Source organism: Malurus melanocephalus, unplaced genomic scaffold, assembly GCF_030028575.1.
Source record: "Malurus melanocephalus ecotype Western Australia unplaced genomic scaffold, MMel_1.1 scaffold_306, whole genome shotgun sequence".
Taxonomy (NCBI): domain Eukaryota; kingdom Metazoa; phylum Chordata; class Aves; order Passeriformes; family Maluridae; genus Malurus; species Malurus melanocephalus.
The window spans coordinates 262,591-279,984 of record NW_026623538.1 but is presented as its reverse complement, the minus strand read 5'-3'; the positions used below and the strand labels follow the sequence as shown (position 1 = coordinate 279,984).

The following is a 17,394-nucleotide window of genomic DNA, read 5'->3' as shown; positions in this document are numbered from 1 at the left end:
TTCTGTAGAAAAAAAAAAAAAAAAAAGTCATTCATATCTACATACTCCACAAGAACGATATTGTCACCAATGTAGAGAAGGTAGCATCAATCCTTGAGATGGATCTGGGTACCAGATCAAATGTTTTCTCCTGTGTTGTTTGTGGGCTGAGACTGTTTGTTCTGTCTGCATTTTCACTGAGGGTTTGGCTGACTATGAAGGTATGAACATAAGTGTACAGTTTAATGGTCCRGCTTAAACAGTTCTATAAGATCCCAGCTCTGTTTGCTACCATTATCAGCATTTCTAGACATTTCAGCCGTCAACAGGGTCTAGAGAGGTTGGTTAGAAAGCAGCAGGTGTTTGAGTTGAACAGCACCAGAAACAAGTGAGGATGGTTAGCTGGCCATTCCAGCTGCAGCTTCACAGTCCTGCAGTTCAGCTTTCAGRTCACAGTCAAGAGTTCTCCAGCCTGTCTAGGCTGGTGCAAATCTTCCATAARTGCTGTGTTTGGATTTGTGACTGAAAACCAATGTTGGTAACACAGTGGTGCCTTGACTATTATTGAGCAGGGCTTACACAGCACCAAGGCCTTTTCTGCTTCTCACCCTGCCCCRCCAGTGAGCCGGCTGACACAAGGAGTTTGGAGGGCACACAGCTGGGACAGCAGACCCCARCTGACTGCAGGGACACCCCATACRACATGRCATCATGCTCWGTGTATAGAGCTGTTTCAAGGAAAAGAAAAATCAATCCCAAGATGAAGGGTCTTTCTGGACAAGAGACACCACAAGTGAAGTGAACTGAAATGAGTAGTAACCAGGGAAAAGAGAAGGCTCTAGAGGAGGGCAACGAAGCTGGGAGGAGCACAGCGAGGAGGCAACGAAGGGTCTGGAGCACAAGTCTTTTGAGGAGTGGCTGAGGGAGCTGGAGTGGTTTAAGCTGAAGAAAAGGACTCTCAGGGATGACCTTATGGCTCTCTACAATTCCCTGAAAGAAGATTATAGGTGGGAGTTGCCTACTTGCCTACTTCTCTGCAGCAACTACTGGGAGGATGAGAGAACATAGTCTCTGTGCCAGGAGAGGTTTAAGTTGGACATTATGAAGAATTTCTTCACAGAAAGGGTRATTAGACATTGGAATAGTCTGCCCAGGTAGGTGGTGTAGTCACCATCCCTGGAGGTGTTTAAGGACAGACTGGATGTGGCACTCAGTGCCATGGTCTAGTTGATACAGTGGTGTTTGGTCACAGGTTGAATTCAATGATCTTGGAGGTCTGYTCCAGCTTAATTGACTCTGTGGTTCTGCGAAACGCAATTCCAGCAATGGGCTACTGCGACCACCGACTCAAAATGAACCCCAGATTAAAAAGGAGAGAAGAACTGCACCTGCGGACTAAAYAGCACGAGAAGCGAGACATACAACCAGCAAACAGCGCTTTGAGTACTGACACACAAGCTATGCAATTCACAACCAGATGCTCCTGTTTGTTTAGAGCACAATCACCGCAAATTTCGCAAAGACCAGCGGGCCTGGTCCCGGCGCGGTGGGCACTCCCGGCCCCTCCCGTTGCCATGGTGGCCGCCCCGCCGGCGCTGGCCCCGCCCCGCCCGGCCCTCGCCACCGCCTCCACAAGATGGCGGACGGCGGGGCAGCGCCCGSGCAGCCGGACGGGGATGTGTCCCCGGCTCCGGCCGCCGGCGCCCGCCGGGATCGGCAGCCCCGGAGCAGCGGCCGCCCGCCCAGCGCCCGGGATTTGCAGGTGAGAGGGCGGAGGTGCCGCTTCGCTCCCGGGACGGGGCCGGGCCGGGCCGGGCCGGGCCGGGCGGAGCGCCGCGTCCCCTCGGGGGCGCCCCAGGCCTTCCCTCGGGCCGCCCGTGAGGGGGGACGGCGGGGCAGCGCCCGCGCAGCCGGACGGGGATGTGTCCCCGGCTCCGGCCGCCGGCGCCCGCCGGGATCGGCAGCCCCGGAGCAGCGGCCGCCCGCCCAGCGCCCGGGATTTGCAGGTGAGAGGGCGGAGGTGCCGCTTCGCTCCCGGGGCGGGGCCGGGCCGGGCCGGGCCGGGCCGGGCGGAGCGCCGCGTCCCCTCGGGGGCGCCCCAGGCCTTCCCTCGGGCCGCCCGTGAGGGGAGCGGGCGGAACGCGGGTCCCTCGCCGGGGCTGCCCCGAAGTGCCCTCTGAGCCCAGTGGGCTTTAATTCCTTCAGCTCCCACGCTCCTTTGGAGGCTGTGAAGGGAAGGACGCCTCTGGAARAGCTCTAGGCCCCTTAGGGAACGGCAGGTGCTCAGTTCTCCCGGGAACGGGAAGGACTCTCCCGAYACTTCACTAGCTGGATTTCAACTGTCCTTGAAATTATTTCAGTGCCATTGCATTTCCCGATTATTTCATAGGAATGTCTTGTCCCGCATGAAAATGTCAGTCTCTCCAGATTTAAGACCAGGCTCAAGACCCTTTCTTAGCTGTATGTGAGAAAAGTAGAGTGTGATCACAAATGTAATTCAGCATGGGTACTTAAATGCTTAATAACAAACCCTTTTAGCCGGATTTGTTTTTTTGCGTTTGACACTTCATGGAAGTTTGAYATACTTTAGCAAGAAATTGATTGAACAACAGGTGAAACTTAGTAACTGAAACTGCTCCTGTTGTCTTTAATTATACAGAATTAACAGAGAAAGATGGGAGTAGTTTTCTTCTTGGTTACTATTTGGAATTTTCATAGGTTCTTCTTAAGAGTAATTTTGCTACAATGGTTGCTACATCATAGGATGCTTTGAGTTGGAAGGGACCTTAAAAATCATCTAGTTCCAACCCCTCTGCCAGAGGCACCTTTCAAGACCAGGTTGCTCAGAGCCCCATTCAACTTGTCCTTGAACACTGCCTGGGATCATCCATAACTTCTGTGAGAAACCTATTTTGATACCTCACTACCCTCTGATTAAAGAATTGTTTCCTAACATCTAATGCTAATCTCTTGCAGTTTAAAACCATTCTGCCTCGTCCTATCACTATCTGCTCATRTGAAAAGTCACTCTCCCTCTTTTTTCTAAGCCCCTTTTATGTACTGGAAGCCCCCAGTGAGATCTCTCTGGAGCCTTCTCCAGTGTTGTTACTCTCTGGGATTGCCTTATTATTGTTGCAATATGTAACAGTAATAAAGTCTATGTTAATACTTTTGGTTCCTAAGGTCATAGTCAACTGAAGCAGGCTGACACATGGGATAGATACAAATTGATAAAGTGTTAAAGCCCAAGGAAGTACCCTCATGGGTCTRTACTGGATTTGTGGTGGCGCAGTAAGAGATGGGGTATGAGGAAAGCACAGAAGCCTGGCCATGCTCTTCTGTGGTCACTCAGCATCCCTCAGTCCTTGGATTAGGAATGGTACAGGGTATGTTGTTTATGACTTACCCATCAGYTTTACATATCTGAAAGGTATTTTCTTCTGTCCTCAGAGAGAATGGAGGTCTTCAGCAGTGATTTTGGGCTGTCTTTACTCAATTTAMTTTTCTTAATGGATATAACTCCTCATATTTATTTTTTCCCTGCAGAAAATACCTCAACATATTATAAAAACAACAAAAAATAATACGGGATTAATACCCTGTGCTCATAGCAGTGTGTTTTCAAGGACAGATGATGTTTCATTTTGTTTTAATGTGTATTCCTTCTATATAAAATGTAATTAAATTGTAGCCTAGTACCTTTTCTGGTGTGTATGTTAAAATGTTAATCAGTATGTTAAAATGTTGTCAGTCGCATAATGTGAACTAAGGATGATTTGACAAAGAAGAGTATTATTCAGGACAAAAGAAATGGCATTACATGTCACTTGCATAACTTTCTAAAAATGAACTTCCCAGGGATACAGCTGCATTTGGGGAATCTTTAAGAAAAAGTTGTTGGGKTTTTTTTGAGTATTTGTGGAGTGATGTCTCAAATTCAAGCCAGCAAGGCTGAATTTCTTTTTTTTAATCCCAGTAAAAGCGTATTTGAATTATGTTTTTTGCATTTCTATGTAAAATGTTTKTAAAATTTATTATTTGCTTCTGTCAGAGGTTTAGGTAGCTGCTCTATTTCAGTTTGTTACCGTTAATGAACTGATGCTTAATATCTCTATGTGTATTTATTCTCGTGACTTTGAGTATAATACAGGCTTTATGTAGCCAGTGAAGCAGTGGAAACCAAAAGATAGCAGAATACAAGTTCCAAGTCATAATGACATTTAAGCATTGTGTAGATTTTTTTTTTTTCATAAAGCAGAAATAAAGTTGAATTTTAGTTGGGGTTTCTAATTTTGTGGAGAGATTCATATTTCACATTAATTTTTGTCTTATTTCTGTTCTGTATGTAGTTCTAGAGTTACAGACTTATAAAAAAAGAGTTCTGTTTCCTACAGCTGGCCTTGGCAGAATTATATGAAGATGAAGCTAAAAGGCAGTCGTTATGTACTGACAAGACAACATCGACAAAGATCAGTAACCCAAAGGTATCACAGAGGTAAGATGTGCTTTGTTTTTCAGAAATATGTGGATAGGCGTTGTATTAGCTCACAAAATTTTGTCATGCTTGCTTGATCCCCACCTTGTATAAAAAGTGATCTGCAGCAGTTCGTATTGAAAATGGTGAATCTCTGAAATAATGCAATTTCTGTCTTCTCAGAATGCTTTTAAAATTTATTTAATTAGGAACCTTTGTACTAATTGTTATTCCAGGTATTCCAAAACACTGTAAACCCACTTCAAATAAGACACTGTAAGCAAAATGCTGTGTTGCTCTTTGTTTAYACAGACAGAATTTGGAAATTTGCTGTATCAGGAAATAACTGCAGTTCTGTCCTTTTTCAAAATTCAGCAAACCAGCAGTTTGTGTGAAACTTGGCAAGTGAGCTGCTTTCAGGGTTGTATTTATGTCAGTGTCTGATGAGACAAATAGAGATTCTAAAAATTATTAGTAGGTTCCTTAGGAGGCTTCTRTGGGGTGACAGAAATAAGGAGGGCTTCTTAATGAATTGTCTGGGTTGGGCAGGTGAATGGAAAGACACATATGTATCTGTATCAGTCCAGCTTTTGCTAGCCTGCAGTGTTTGCAGTTCACATAACATTTGAAAATTCAGCAYAGCCTTGGATTTTTTTTTATAAAAGAATCTTGCCAGTTTGTAATTAATTTTTTAAAAGGATTTAAAGAACAGAAGTCTTTATTATATTACTGTCAGTGATGCCATAAGTCTTGTATTTGGCTTGTTTTTCAATTGCTGCTGCCAATATGGATCTCTATGTTAAAGGAGGTCAAGCAACAGAAAAGATCTGAGTCACTAGTCATGCTTCAAGTGCTCTGCAAAAGCAGATCTGTTCAGGAGGAAAGATTTTAGCAGAGTGTGTGACACCTGAAAGTGTGGGGGTTTTRAGGTTTTTAGTTTCTTTTGGAGAAACCACCTAAGCTGACTAACCAGCTACATAGAACTAAGTTTACAATCAAATAAAGCAAAAAGCTCAATTTACCAACGCACATCATGAAGTTACAGTTTCCCACTCCCAGCCAAAGGAAAAGCTGCAATATCAAATCTCAAATACTTCAGTGTGATAGCTGGCAAATACTTGTTACTTGTTGGCAATCATACTGGAATCTGTGTGAAAARGAAGAGATGAATCGGTAGACTTCAGTTTGCTCTCAGATGAGCAGTGCATTAATTTCATGGAAACAGTGCTGCTCTTCTATGCTAGAATAGCATAGTTCAGTTGGATTAGACCAATGGTGACCATCGAGTCCAACTGTTTGTTCAGAATTTAGATACGAAGTTTTTGTGCCAGTCATCTCATGTTTTCTTTTATTCTCTTGACAGTCTGAAACTGGATTCTCTTAAAAGGTTGAGAAAACCAGAGAGAAGCATGAGCGATGACAAAGAAAACCAAAGGTATTTTTAAAACCAAAAGAAAAAACACAATTGTGAAAGTAATTGGGGTTTGTGTCACATTCACACTTTGCTCCCTCTTGTTTCTGTTTTTTCAAAATGCGTGGGAGCTAGGTCTGTCTTGCAAAGAGGTAGGGGATGCTGTGTGACTTATTAGAGTGTACAGCTTATTAGCTTACAATGTTGTTGTAAAATTATATTTACTAGACTGGCTGGAGTGATGAACGACCTGTAGATGCCTTAACCTGTATGGTTGTAAAGATTGTAACTTACACTTGTACTCAAAAGCCTTTCTTGAATATCCTTAATWGTTCTGTGTTGCTCAAATACTTGAGTACATCCTTTCTTTCTTGAATACAAATTCTGATAAGAATTCTTCTTTGATCTCCTTCATCACCACTATAATTCTTTTAAATCTAATCATTGAAGATTGCCCATATCAATGGTAGTTGGGATAATAAATACAGATTTATGTACAAAGGTGACATTCTAGGGATTGACAATTAGGTGGCATTATAAAAACAGTTTAATTGTGCAATATCTTCATACCAATACTGTATTTTAGGAATTGTAAAATACGGTGGAATCAACACATTGTGAAGTCATTGGTCTGAGAGACAGTTTCACATGGATTAGTTGATTTGYCTTACCCCAAGTGGTTAAGTGTAAAAGTTGAGGAAAGTAGAAGGCACTTATTAGTTATTAAGGTTTCCTGTAATTAAAGACAAAACATTCAGGTTTGACAGATTTTGATTTATATGCAGATTTTTTAACAGCATCTGTTCCATTGGTATGCAGAGATTRTAGTGCCTTTCTTAAGGTAATTCTCGAGCAATATCTTGATCTTCATAATCAAACAGATACAGTTTTGAGCAGAATTGTTTGTAGTTTAACATTTTGTCTTCAAGAGCTAGTAATGGTGCTGTGGTGAAGGAAAAAACCACAAAATAGCTTTCATAACGATTTCTGTAGATTTTAAAATGCCTTGAAAGGTTAATTAAATTTATTGAAAATATTTCCATTTCTGATACTGTCAGGAATGGAAATATGCTAGATCTTTAAATTAAAAAATCAAATTGTGGCACTGTTCAGGTTTTGCAAGAGCAGWTTTATACTTGTTCCGCTAAGGTGGTGTTAGTTGTGAATTTGTGTTCTATCCAGTCCAGGCACCATTCTATCCAGCTCCATGCACAGGACATCCCTAAGGAAATCAGTCTTTCTAAAARTAGGTGATATCCATGTAAGATGCATAGCTGCATCAAGACTGTGTTCACTTAAAACTTATTTCCTTGCCCCTAATCTTCTGTTCCAGAAGGCACCTTGTTTTTTTGTTAGTCAGATGTCTTTGGTRTAGTCCTTCTTGGATCATTGGGAAGGTCAGAACCAAGTAGAACATTTATCAAAATTAAAAGGTTTTGTGCCAAATTTGTCTCTGTTCATTGATTTTTTTTCTTTTGATGGAAAGAGAAAAATTGTGCTTGCCATTTAAAGTATTGTTGCTTATGCGTATTTCTATTCTAAAGATTTTATTCAGGTGACTCAGAATATAGAGGATTACAGATTTCTGGGGCTTCTAATAGTCCAAGTAAAATTGTTGCTGAACTCTTCAAGGAAGCAAAAGAACATGGGGCTGTCCCATTAGATGAAGCCTCGAGAGCATCTGGTGATTTCAGTAAAGCTAAGGTAAAATTTGAGATGTTTTGATCTCTCTTTACATTTGTGTCTCTGAAAATTCATCAAACCACAGGAGGGCAAGTACTTCTTTCTGTGATTTGCAAATAGCAGATTTGCTGAACACAGATTTATACTGTCTGTGCTCAAATAGCTTGCTCTAGAAAGTAAAGAACCACACAATTTCAGAGGAAATCATTAGAAATCATTATGAACTGCAACTATATGCTTTGTTTTTAATTACAGTTGATTAAATAAGAAACCAGGCTAAATTTTCATCCCAATTCAAAGTCTCTTGCCTGTATAATTGCTCCTAGAGAGTAGTGGTCAACAGTTAAGTGTCCAGATGGAGGTCAGTGACAAGCTGTCCATAGTGGGACCAGTGCTGTTTAATGCCTTCATCAGTAGCACACACAGTGGGGTCGAGCGCGCCCTCAGCAAATCTGCAGGTGACACCAGGCTGAGTGTTGYGGTTGATGTTCCTGAGGGATGGGATGCCATCCAGAGGGGCCTGGACAAGCTGGAGGAGTGGGCCCGTGGGAACCTCATGAGGTCAACAACACCAAGTGCAAGGTGCTACACTTGCATCAGGGCAACCTCCAGTATCAACACAGGCTGGGGGATGAAGGCATTGCGAGCAACTCTGTGGAGAAGGACTTGGGAGTGCTGGTGKATGGAAAGTTGGACATGACCCAGCAATGTGCATTCACAGACCAGGTGGTTCTGTCCCTCTGCTTCACTCTGGTGAGGACCCACCTGGAGTGTTCCGTCCAGCTCTGGGGTGCACAGCACAAAAAGGGCACGGGCCTGTTAGAATAAGTCCAGAGGAAGGCCGCAAAAATAATCAGAGCAGTGGARCAYCTCTCCTATGAGGAAAGGCTGAGAGAGTTGGGATTGTTCAGCCTGGAGAAGACAAGGGTGTGGGGAGACCTTATTGCAGCCTTCCAGTGCTTAAAGGGGGCCTAGGAGAAAGATAGGGATAGACKTTTTAGCAGGGCCTGTTTTGGTAGGACAAGGAGCAGTAGTTTTAAACTAAGAAAGAGGAGATTCATAAAGAGAAGATTCACACTAGACATAAAATAGGCATTTTTTTACAATGAGTGTGTAAAACATTGGAACAGGCTGCTCAAGGTGGTARTGGATGCARTATGCCTGGAAACATTCAGRGTCAGGTGGGACTRGGCTCTGAGCARCGTGATGAAGTTCAAGATGTCCCTGCTTGTTGCAGGGGAGCAGTTGGTGACCTTTAAAGGTCTCTTCCAACCTGGAGTATTCTATGATTTGTATGTTTGAATAAGTGTACCACACAGAAGCTGAAATGTGTCACACAAAGCTTGCTTAGCCTGATTATGGCTGCTGGGTATAATTTTCCATTTAGAAAATACATGATAGAACAGTGCTAGTGTTTTATCACAGAAACAAGCTTGTGGATGCCTTTTTTTTTTCTGCACCTAGGTAAGTATTTTAATAAACTGTTTCAGATAATTATTTTATAAGCTCTTCTATGTATTTTTTTCAGTCATTTTCTGGTGGTGGATACAGATTGGGTGACTCATCACAAAAGCACTCTGAATACATATATGGCGAAAATCAAGATGTAAGTAAAATTCATAGCAGAAAACAGAACCTCCAACAGAGGCCTGCTTCATCATATTTACAGCTTGAAATGTCAGTATTACTGTTACTATGTCTATGAGGAAAAAATAATATCTAAATATTAGATAAATTTTAAGTAGAAATTGTTGAAGTGTCCAAAGAGAACAGATGTTCATTGGATGCCCATAAGACCTCCATTATGGAATTGCCAAATGTAAATTACTTTAAAATTCTTGGCACACTTTCTTTTCAGTTACTTTCCCCCCGGTGTTGTTCCATGTTCTCTTAGCTATGCTAACSTTTTAATCCTTTTAGGAATTGATTCTTATTGGGGCTTGAAAAGCAGCCAATCTCAAACTGGAGGGCATGGATGTATTCTAGGAAAGGTGAAGCAGCAGGTTAGAGGCCTTTCTTTCCTATCACTTGAAAAGCAGAATGTGAGAGAGGGTGGGGAAAAAAAAGGTTTTCTACACTTTGCTATTTTTGTGAATGGCTAAAGCAAGTTTTCAGCTTGTCTAGAAACAAACCCAAGAAWTGAGTGAGGCCAAAGGATGTGATTCTGGCTAGGGAGTTCTGTTATTTCACACAGGGAGCTSCTGCCTTCTACTCTTCAGTAATCCTTCTACTCTTAAAGTAATAGCCAGTTGTACCCAGCCATAAACGTCTTGCAGTGGGCTTACCATATCCAGGAGCTGAAATAGTTGCTAAGGGAGGGCCAGTTTTACWGGCTAGGGAAGCCTAGTTTTGCTGGATGGCAAAGCACTTAGAAAGGGAGAGAGGTGCAGGTTTTGAAGCTGAAAGGCCCTGGCTGGACCTTTCATGTAGGTTGTAGCAAAATAAGASGGGAGCAAAGAAGACTGGTTTCTAGCATTCTTAGCATTTGAACTGAGTGGAACCGCTTTCAGCTTTATTGGAGCTCAGCATGTAATAATTTAAGGAAAGAGTAGTTTTTGCTGTAACTGATGTATCGGCAGTAATTGTTAATTTTATGGGTTTGYTTCTTAATTTATCAATAAAAATGTTTACTGCTTCTGAAAGTAATTGGAACACTGTGAAGATCACTACATCCTCATTGTATCATACTTTATGTCATGGATAGCAGATTAAGAGATTCTTTTTCCCAAGGTAAGAGAGTGGTCTAGAAGAAGATAGTAGTCTGTAACTATTGTTTTTTTTTCAAAAAGAATCTTAACAGTGACAGTTTCAGTGCAGTGCTCTGTTCTTATTTTGTTATTTGCCTTCTCGCTTGTGGTCTGGTACAAAATCTGCTAAGTATAGATCAAAACTTCTTTAACTAGTCTGTATGAAATTGTACTGCCTTATTTGTCTTTCTTCATTTTTTATTTCACTGGTTTTGCTTCACAGGTTCAAATTTTGCTGAAACTGTGGAGGAATGGATTCAGTTTAGATGATGGCGAGTTGAGATCCTATTCAGATCCAACAAATGCTCAGTTTCTTGAGTCTGTTAAAAGAGGGTAAGTTAAAATGGCAACTTTTTGGAGGTATGTCTTTGAAGTAGAGTGAAGAAAAATGCTTTCTCTACATGCTTATTAAAAGTTCCAGACTTTTCCTTTGCCTGAACCCATGAAATATAGTCTGTATTTGTCACCAGATGCCTGGGGCACTTAAAAAATTGGAATACTTTGGTTTCTTTGGTRGTTTAACTCTAAATGGTACTTGTTACAGCAGCTTTTAGATTMATATTTTTTTCCTAGCTGTTTCTATGATTCAGCTATTGGTATGTTCTAGGTTTTGACTGTCAGCTCACCAATTTTTTTTTCTCCTTTTAGGATAAAATCAATTAATAAAGCAATTGAATGTAACTTTCAAAATAAACGTAGTATTTGTTCATAGTGTGTGTGTACTTTTTGAGTAATTTCTTTTTGCAGTTCAGGATGTAATTGAAAAATTATTATTTTCGTAATTAAGGGAAATTCCTCTGGAACTGCAGCGACTTGTTCATGGTGGCCAGGTTAATCTGGATATGGAAGATCACCAAGAACAGGAATATGTTAAGCCGAGACTGCGATTCAAAGCTTTCAGTGGTGAAGGGCAAAAACTTGGAAGGTGAAAAAAGCTAGAWTTTTTTGTTCTGTCCTCTGTATTTATATGCTGTTTTATTCCTGTGACTGAAAATTTCAGACTACTGTGTCATGGTTCCATTAGTAACATCTGGTTTGGTTTTTGTTCCATTCCTGTAGCCTTACACCTGAAATAGTCAGCACACCTTCTTCCCCAGAGGAGGAGGAGAAATCCATTCTTAATGCACCTGTTCTGATTGATGATTCCATGCCAGCAACTAAAATTCAAATTAGATTAGCAGATGGAAGCCGATTAATACAAAGATTTAATCAAACACACAGGTAAATTGATTCTGCATCAACACAGGTAACAGTAACTATTTCGATAAGTTTGTGTTCTGTCATTAAATGAGTCTCAGCAAGACATCAAAAAGGTGGAAATACCAGCTTTGCTGAAACGTATAGTTTGCATCACTTTCATTACACGGATGTACTGATAAACTGACTGTCAAAAATTCTGTACTTGGAAACACAATATCTTTGATAACTGCAGCCTTTGTACAAACTTTTATAACCAATTATCTCCTGTGATTTTTTTAAGGACATAGTACTTAAGCGTAAGATTTTTTTAAGGACATATGGCTTGAATAAGTACTGAATGTTTCCAGGACAACTTAAATGTGGATAGCCCTAATATGTAGTCATCCCAGCCCTGGGAGGACCATGTGGCTGGTCCCTTCTTGGGAGGACCATCCCTTCTTGGGAGGACCAGGTGGCTGATTTGGGAACTATTGTGAAAGCACTTTATTACAGTGTGGAGTGTATTCTCTATTGGAATATAGTCCACACTATGGGCAGAGAAATCCTTTGGCCCATAGTCAAGAATTTCAGCTTTCTACCTTCTTGACAAAACATGGCATGGGCTTTAAGTGTAGACTGCAGCCCATATGCAGAAGGGCACTTCATGCTTACTTGCAATTCCRCCATGTGGGTTGGGCATAATGCTGAGAACCAATTTTTGTTTTGTTTTGGACAGTCATCTAAGAATTGATAGTCTGTCAAYGTGATGGAGGTTTTAGATTTGTTAGTAACTTTGCTGGTTAGGGCTTGCCACGTATTTTATTGACATTGTTGGGGCAGTGCCACAAATGGTGTTGGCCAACCCTATTTATTTGCCTAAGCGGTTGTGTTAGTGCAAGGTTCTGGAAAGCTTTGCTTTTCACTGTGTGGCTGAGAGAACTTTGGGCAGAGGGCAGAGATTTGGGCAGTAGCTGCACCCACACTTAAGCAGTGTTTAAGCCAGCCTTGTTTGGAAAWCTGCACAACTGTGTTAGAACATGGCTGCAGTTTGAGTTGGAGATGGTCTTAGAATGGATCCAATTCCATGTTAATACTGTTACATGGAGAGGTCACTTGTTTCCTTTTTTTCTTTCTGGCTCAGAATAAGGGCAATGTGTGACTTTCTTCACCTGACAGTATAGACAGACCACAATAAAGAAATTTTAGCTGAGATGCCAGTAAGGGAGGAAGATACAGCAATATTTTTTGATACTTCAGATCTGATAGTATATACTGACAGTACAGATTCAGATCCTTTCTTCACAGCACCTGCTGGAGAAGTGACTGAGCCAAACCATGGGGCTTAYTGGGGACCTCTGCAGCTGTGTTGTGTGTTCCTCTGTCTGCATGAAAGGGTAGAAGTGRTAAAGTTTCCAATGACATCTGTAACAGCCAAGAGTATGTTGACAGGAGCCTATCTTAATTATTATTAAGTTTCTCTTGACTGTGAATCTTTATGGTTCTCTTTGATTTGTGATCCAAATCAGCTGCTAAGTATGTTACTTATGTCATAGGCCTTGAAGACTGATAGAAAGCTGAAATTCTTGCTTATCTGGCTACAGTAAATTTGTCAACTTACTAATTACAAAACATCTTTACAGATTTATTTTCAGCTTMATGTCTTAGCAGAAAAACCTCAAATTTCAGGTTTTCATCTCTAAAATACTACTTTTTTAATCCGTGTCTTACAAAATTAAATTACTCTTGTTATACTGGTGATGTGATTGTTTTATTACTGTTCAGAAGTTCACTGCCAAGTGAAATTAGGAGAAACCTCTTACTATTGAAGTTCATTCATAATTCTCCTCTGTTTTCGCTTCACTGTGACCATATATCTTAAGATYTTTTCCTCCATTAATAGTTTCCACTTTTTGGAATATACCATGTAATCATGAAACTTTTGACAGTGATGTTGAAATTACTTGACTTCCTATGTTAGGTATCAGTTTGCAATATACTTCCATGTTATGAATTTTGGTTCTCTTTTTTGAGAAAACAAGCAATATTCACCATAATTTTTCAGGGTTTTTTTTATGCAAGAATCAAAAGATTTTAGGCTACAATCATTAATCTGGATCAAAGAGTAATGTGAAATCTAGGACCTAGTTAGTGATTTAGTCTGCTTGATGGTTTTGTGTTCTCTGATCATGCTAGTTTTCAGAGATAAACGTCAGAATGGAATCATACAGAGTTTTCATGTCTGTATCCTTTTCACAGGATTAAGCATATTCGAGATTTCATCATCCAGTCCCGTCCAGCTTTTGCAACAACGGATTTTGTTCTTGTGACTACCTTTCCAAATAAAGAGCTAACAGATGAAAGCCTGACACTCCAAGAAGCAGACATACTTAACACTGTGATTCTTCAGCAATTAAAGTAATCTTGTGGTTGTTGTACAGTGTAGGGACCCTGCTGTACTGTCATACAATATGTTTCCAACAGATGAAAGAAAGGAGATATCCATGTCTTTTATTTCCTCATTTCCAGGGATCGTATTTTTGGATTTCATGTCTTCCAGCTATAACATATCTAACTTTTAAATTTTTATTTCTCAACATTATTCAACTTTTTTTCAGTGTTAAAATTAAGCTTCAATATGTTAATATGTTTCAAACTACATCTTATACTAAATGTCAAATGCGATAGGACTTTTTGACTTATTCTTTTGAGGGGGTCKGGAAATGAGCATTTTTTGATGGGGACAGTGTCTTTCATACAGTTGGTAAGATTTGCACTATGGAAATGTTCTATGCTGCATTGACAAACAGCCATTTGAAAACTTAGACTGTAGGTTATGTTTACGTTCCAAACTGTATTAATGGTAAGGTGTTCTTTTTAATAGGTTTACAGATAATTAATGCCCTAATATAATTTTTGTATATTCTATTTGTAGTGTTTCATGGTGCAGTATAATATTTATATTCTAGTTTTTATGTCATTTTCCTTGTATTGTTGCTCGTATGAGTGAATCAGTTCAGGAGATGCAAACCTCAGCTGTTGCAGACTATGGTATATTGTTTATTTGTATTCTAGTTGTACTACTTGTGATGAAAGTAAACATGAATTCTTTTCTTCTTGAAGTTAGAGAAATATGAGACCACTGTCATCTGGGGAAATTATGTGATTAGAGGAGATCTGTGGTCATTTTGAATCTGAATATGCAGTTGGGCYCTGTGCAGCTACATGATTCTTTGCACAAACAGTTGCTTAAATAACCCCAAACAAAAATACACTGAGGTGCACAAACACAGAACTGGCCTACTTTTTGTTCGTGCAAATTACAGCATCAACATGTTAACTGGTCATGGATTTTTGACCTGAATTTCAGTTCTTTATATTTGGAATTTTTGGCCAAAGGCATTTTTTAGTACTCAGTGGGAATTTGGTTGTGCAGCTTTCACTGTGATTGTTTGAAAGCTGTGTAATTAAACTCCTTAATATTTGAAATTATATATTTTTTCAAATAACTTGCCCCAACACTATAGTAAGCAGGCAGGAATCTTACGTTGGGGGAAACTGGCTGCTGTGCTTAAGTAGTATGCAGTTTTTTAGTATTTTTGGATTTATATCAGATGAGTGGATCACACTCTGAAGGAGGGTAGATGGGCTGTATCTCTTGTAACAATATGTGTTAAAAGTTGCTGTTTTCCATGATTATTTTGTTTTGAAAATATCAATACTTGTTTATTTATGTTAAAGTTATAATTGTTTAGTATATTCTTACATTTTTACCTCAAAGTAGATATTTGACTGAGTAAATTTTAAACATGCAATTGTATTTGAGATCTTTTGTTTTGCAGTCTGAATATCTGCATGATTTTAATCATAATTCATTTCATGTGCTAAGTAATTAAAGTTTTATGTTAAAGATAATGGGCAAGACTCCTTGTATTATTCCAAGTGTATGTTGTGATGAAGTGGTGATTCTGTTGTGTGCCAAATATTTTAGCCTAAACATAAAGGAATTGTCATGTACTATGCATGTATTTTATCTACTATATACTAACAATTCTCTGTATGAATATGAGGCCAAAGATTGTGATATCCAGTCTTGGGCAATCTGTGGTTTGGACATATTTCAGTTCAGAATATTAGGTGAAGTCACATTGCTTATTGCTTCTGAAGACCATTATTAATTAAGTAGTGATATGTGAAGAAAACAGGTTAACTAAATTGTTGATTTTTTTTCCATTTTATTCCATAATCTACAAATGTATATTATCACAATCTCTTTGTTTCAAATACCAGCTCCATTTTAGTTTTTAATAGTAACTCAGGGTCTCAGTAGTTGACAATATTTTGTCAAACACCAAGAAATCGTATCAATGCTTATGTTTAAATATTTCACTGCATCTCAGTATTTGAAAGCCTGTGGAATCTCCCATCTTCTAATTTTATGTCATAGCTTTTATTACCATAAATTCTCTCTCTTGTAGCTAACATCTTGGCATTTTTGGCACAAAACTGTTCTTTGAATGCAGGCCTATGTGTATATGAATTCAAGACTGGCTACAAGGGAGAAGGAACTTGGTAGAGGATGATGATCTTTTCCTCACAGTAAGGCTGCTGAACTTGGGAGTTCCATTTAGTTTCCATGAAACAGGTAAYAATCTTATTGCATGCTCTTGTAGGCAGCTTATCAAAGGCTCAGGCTTCACCTCTGCTTGACTTTTCCTAGAAATCCTTTATCRCACAAGAGCCAAATAATCAAACCCTGAATGTTTTCTTTAAAGAAAATCTCCTCTGTAATCATTTATTCTGGATAAACACAGCCTTGTTAGCTTTGATTTTTTTTCTTTTTTTTTTTTCTCAGCAGCAGCACATTGAGATGTTTGTAAACATTCTGCTTTAATTAGACAACTGGACACACTTGTATAATTAGCATATATTGACAGTTATCTCATGCTGGTTTTGCTCTTTGGTGAAAATCTGTCCAATATTAAATGAGGCAAGGAGGAGCACACAAGTACTCAGAGGTGCTATTTTCTAATTCTTGCTTAGTTGCTTGCACTAAGTTACAGCTCCCATGGTCTTTAAATTACCTTGCTCTGTGCAGGGAGAAGGGACAGAGATGCACCTCCCCCTTGCTCATGCTGCTTATGCAGACCTCAGTGTAGGCATGTGCTGTTCTCTGTGTAGAATGGGTATAATTTTTAGGACCCTGTTTCTGAGAGGATTAAAAGTGGGGCTGGTTCTATTTATCCTGGAAAGCACRGACCCTGGAATGGGGTTAGATGAAAACAGTACAGCAGAATTATTTACACCCATTTGAGGTTTACAGAATTGACTTTGGGACTGGAAGATGATTTKAATCCTTGTGTTTGATGTTAGTGACTTCAAGTTTGAGTGTATGGTGCTGGTTYTGCTTCTTAAGGACTCCTCTTTCAAGATAGCATTTCCATTGAGTCTTTGGTCCTAAGTTAAATGTCTTTATCTTAAAATAGCTCAAAAGAGGTAACTTACCAGGAACAAAACAGGGATGAGGTGATTTAAAAGTGGGTAGTTATTTTCTCGGGGGCAATTATTAGAGAACTGATAGGGAAAAGCATAACACGAATTAGAAGCTTGTACAAACCTGGAACTTCGGTTCAGCTATTCCCAAAATGAAATTCAAACACATTTTTCAATAGTTGAACTATTGGAATGAACCAACCTTGAAAAACAGCTTCTCTTTTTTTTTTTTTTTTGGTGTTTGCTTTGTTTCTTGTTAGTTTAATTCTCAGTGTTATGCTAGCTTTCTGTAAGATTTGTTTTAATTAAACCAAATTTGAGTTTGCTACTCAGACAAAGTAAGATGGCTTAGTTTTTGAAAAGCAACTTGCTTTGCCTCTGTCTAGTCATAATAAATTCTGATCCATGTTTCATATTTAGAGGGCTGGACA

The 17,394-nt window shown here is 39.6% G+C and overlaps 1 protein-coding gene across 2 annotated transcripts; it reads left to right on the top strand.

Annotated features, from left to right (window-relative positions):
• The first annotated feature begins 1,603 nt into the window (after nt 1-1,603).
• On the top strand, nt 1,604-15,375 carry UBXN2B (UBX domain protein 2B). 2 transcript variants are annotated; one of them, XM_057377206.1, is made up of 9 exons: nt 1,604-1,741; nt 4,374-4,474; nt 5,817-5,888; nt 7,409-7,568; nt 9,076-9,153; nt 10,518-10,627; nt 11,082-11,219; nt 11,354-11,515; nt 13,730-15,375. In XM_057377206.1, the coding sequence occupies exons 1-9, from the start codon at nt 1,616-1,618 to the stop codon at nt 13,890-13,892; spliced, it is 1,110 nt and encodes a 369-aa protein (XP_057233189.1). In that variant the 5' UTR covers nt 1,604-1,615; the 3' UTR covers nt 13,893-15,375. The 2 variants fall into 2 exon arrangements, with proteins under 2 accessions (XP_057233189.1, XP_057233190.1); XM_057377207.1 differs by having other exon boundaries at nt 13,674-13,800.
• The last annotated feature ends 2,019 nt before the right edge of the window (nt 15,376-17,394 follow it).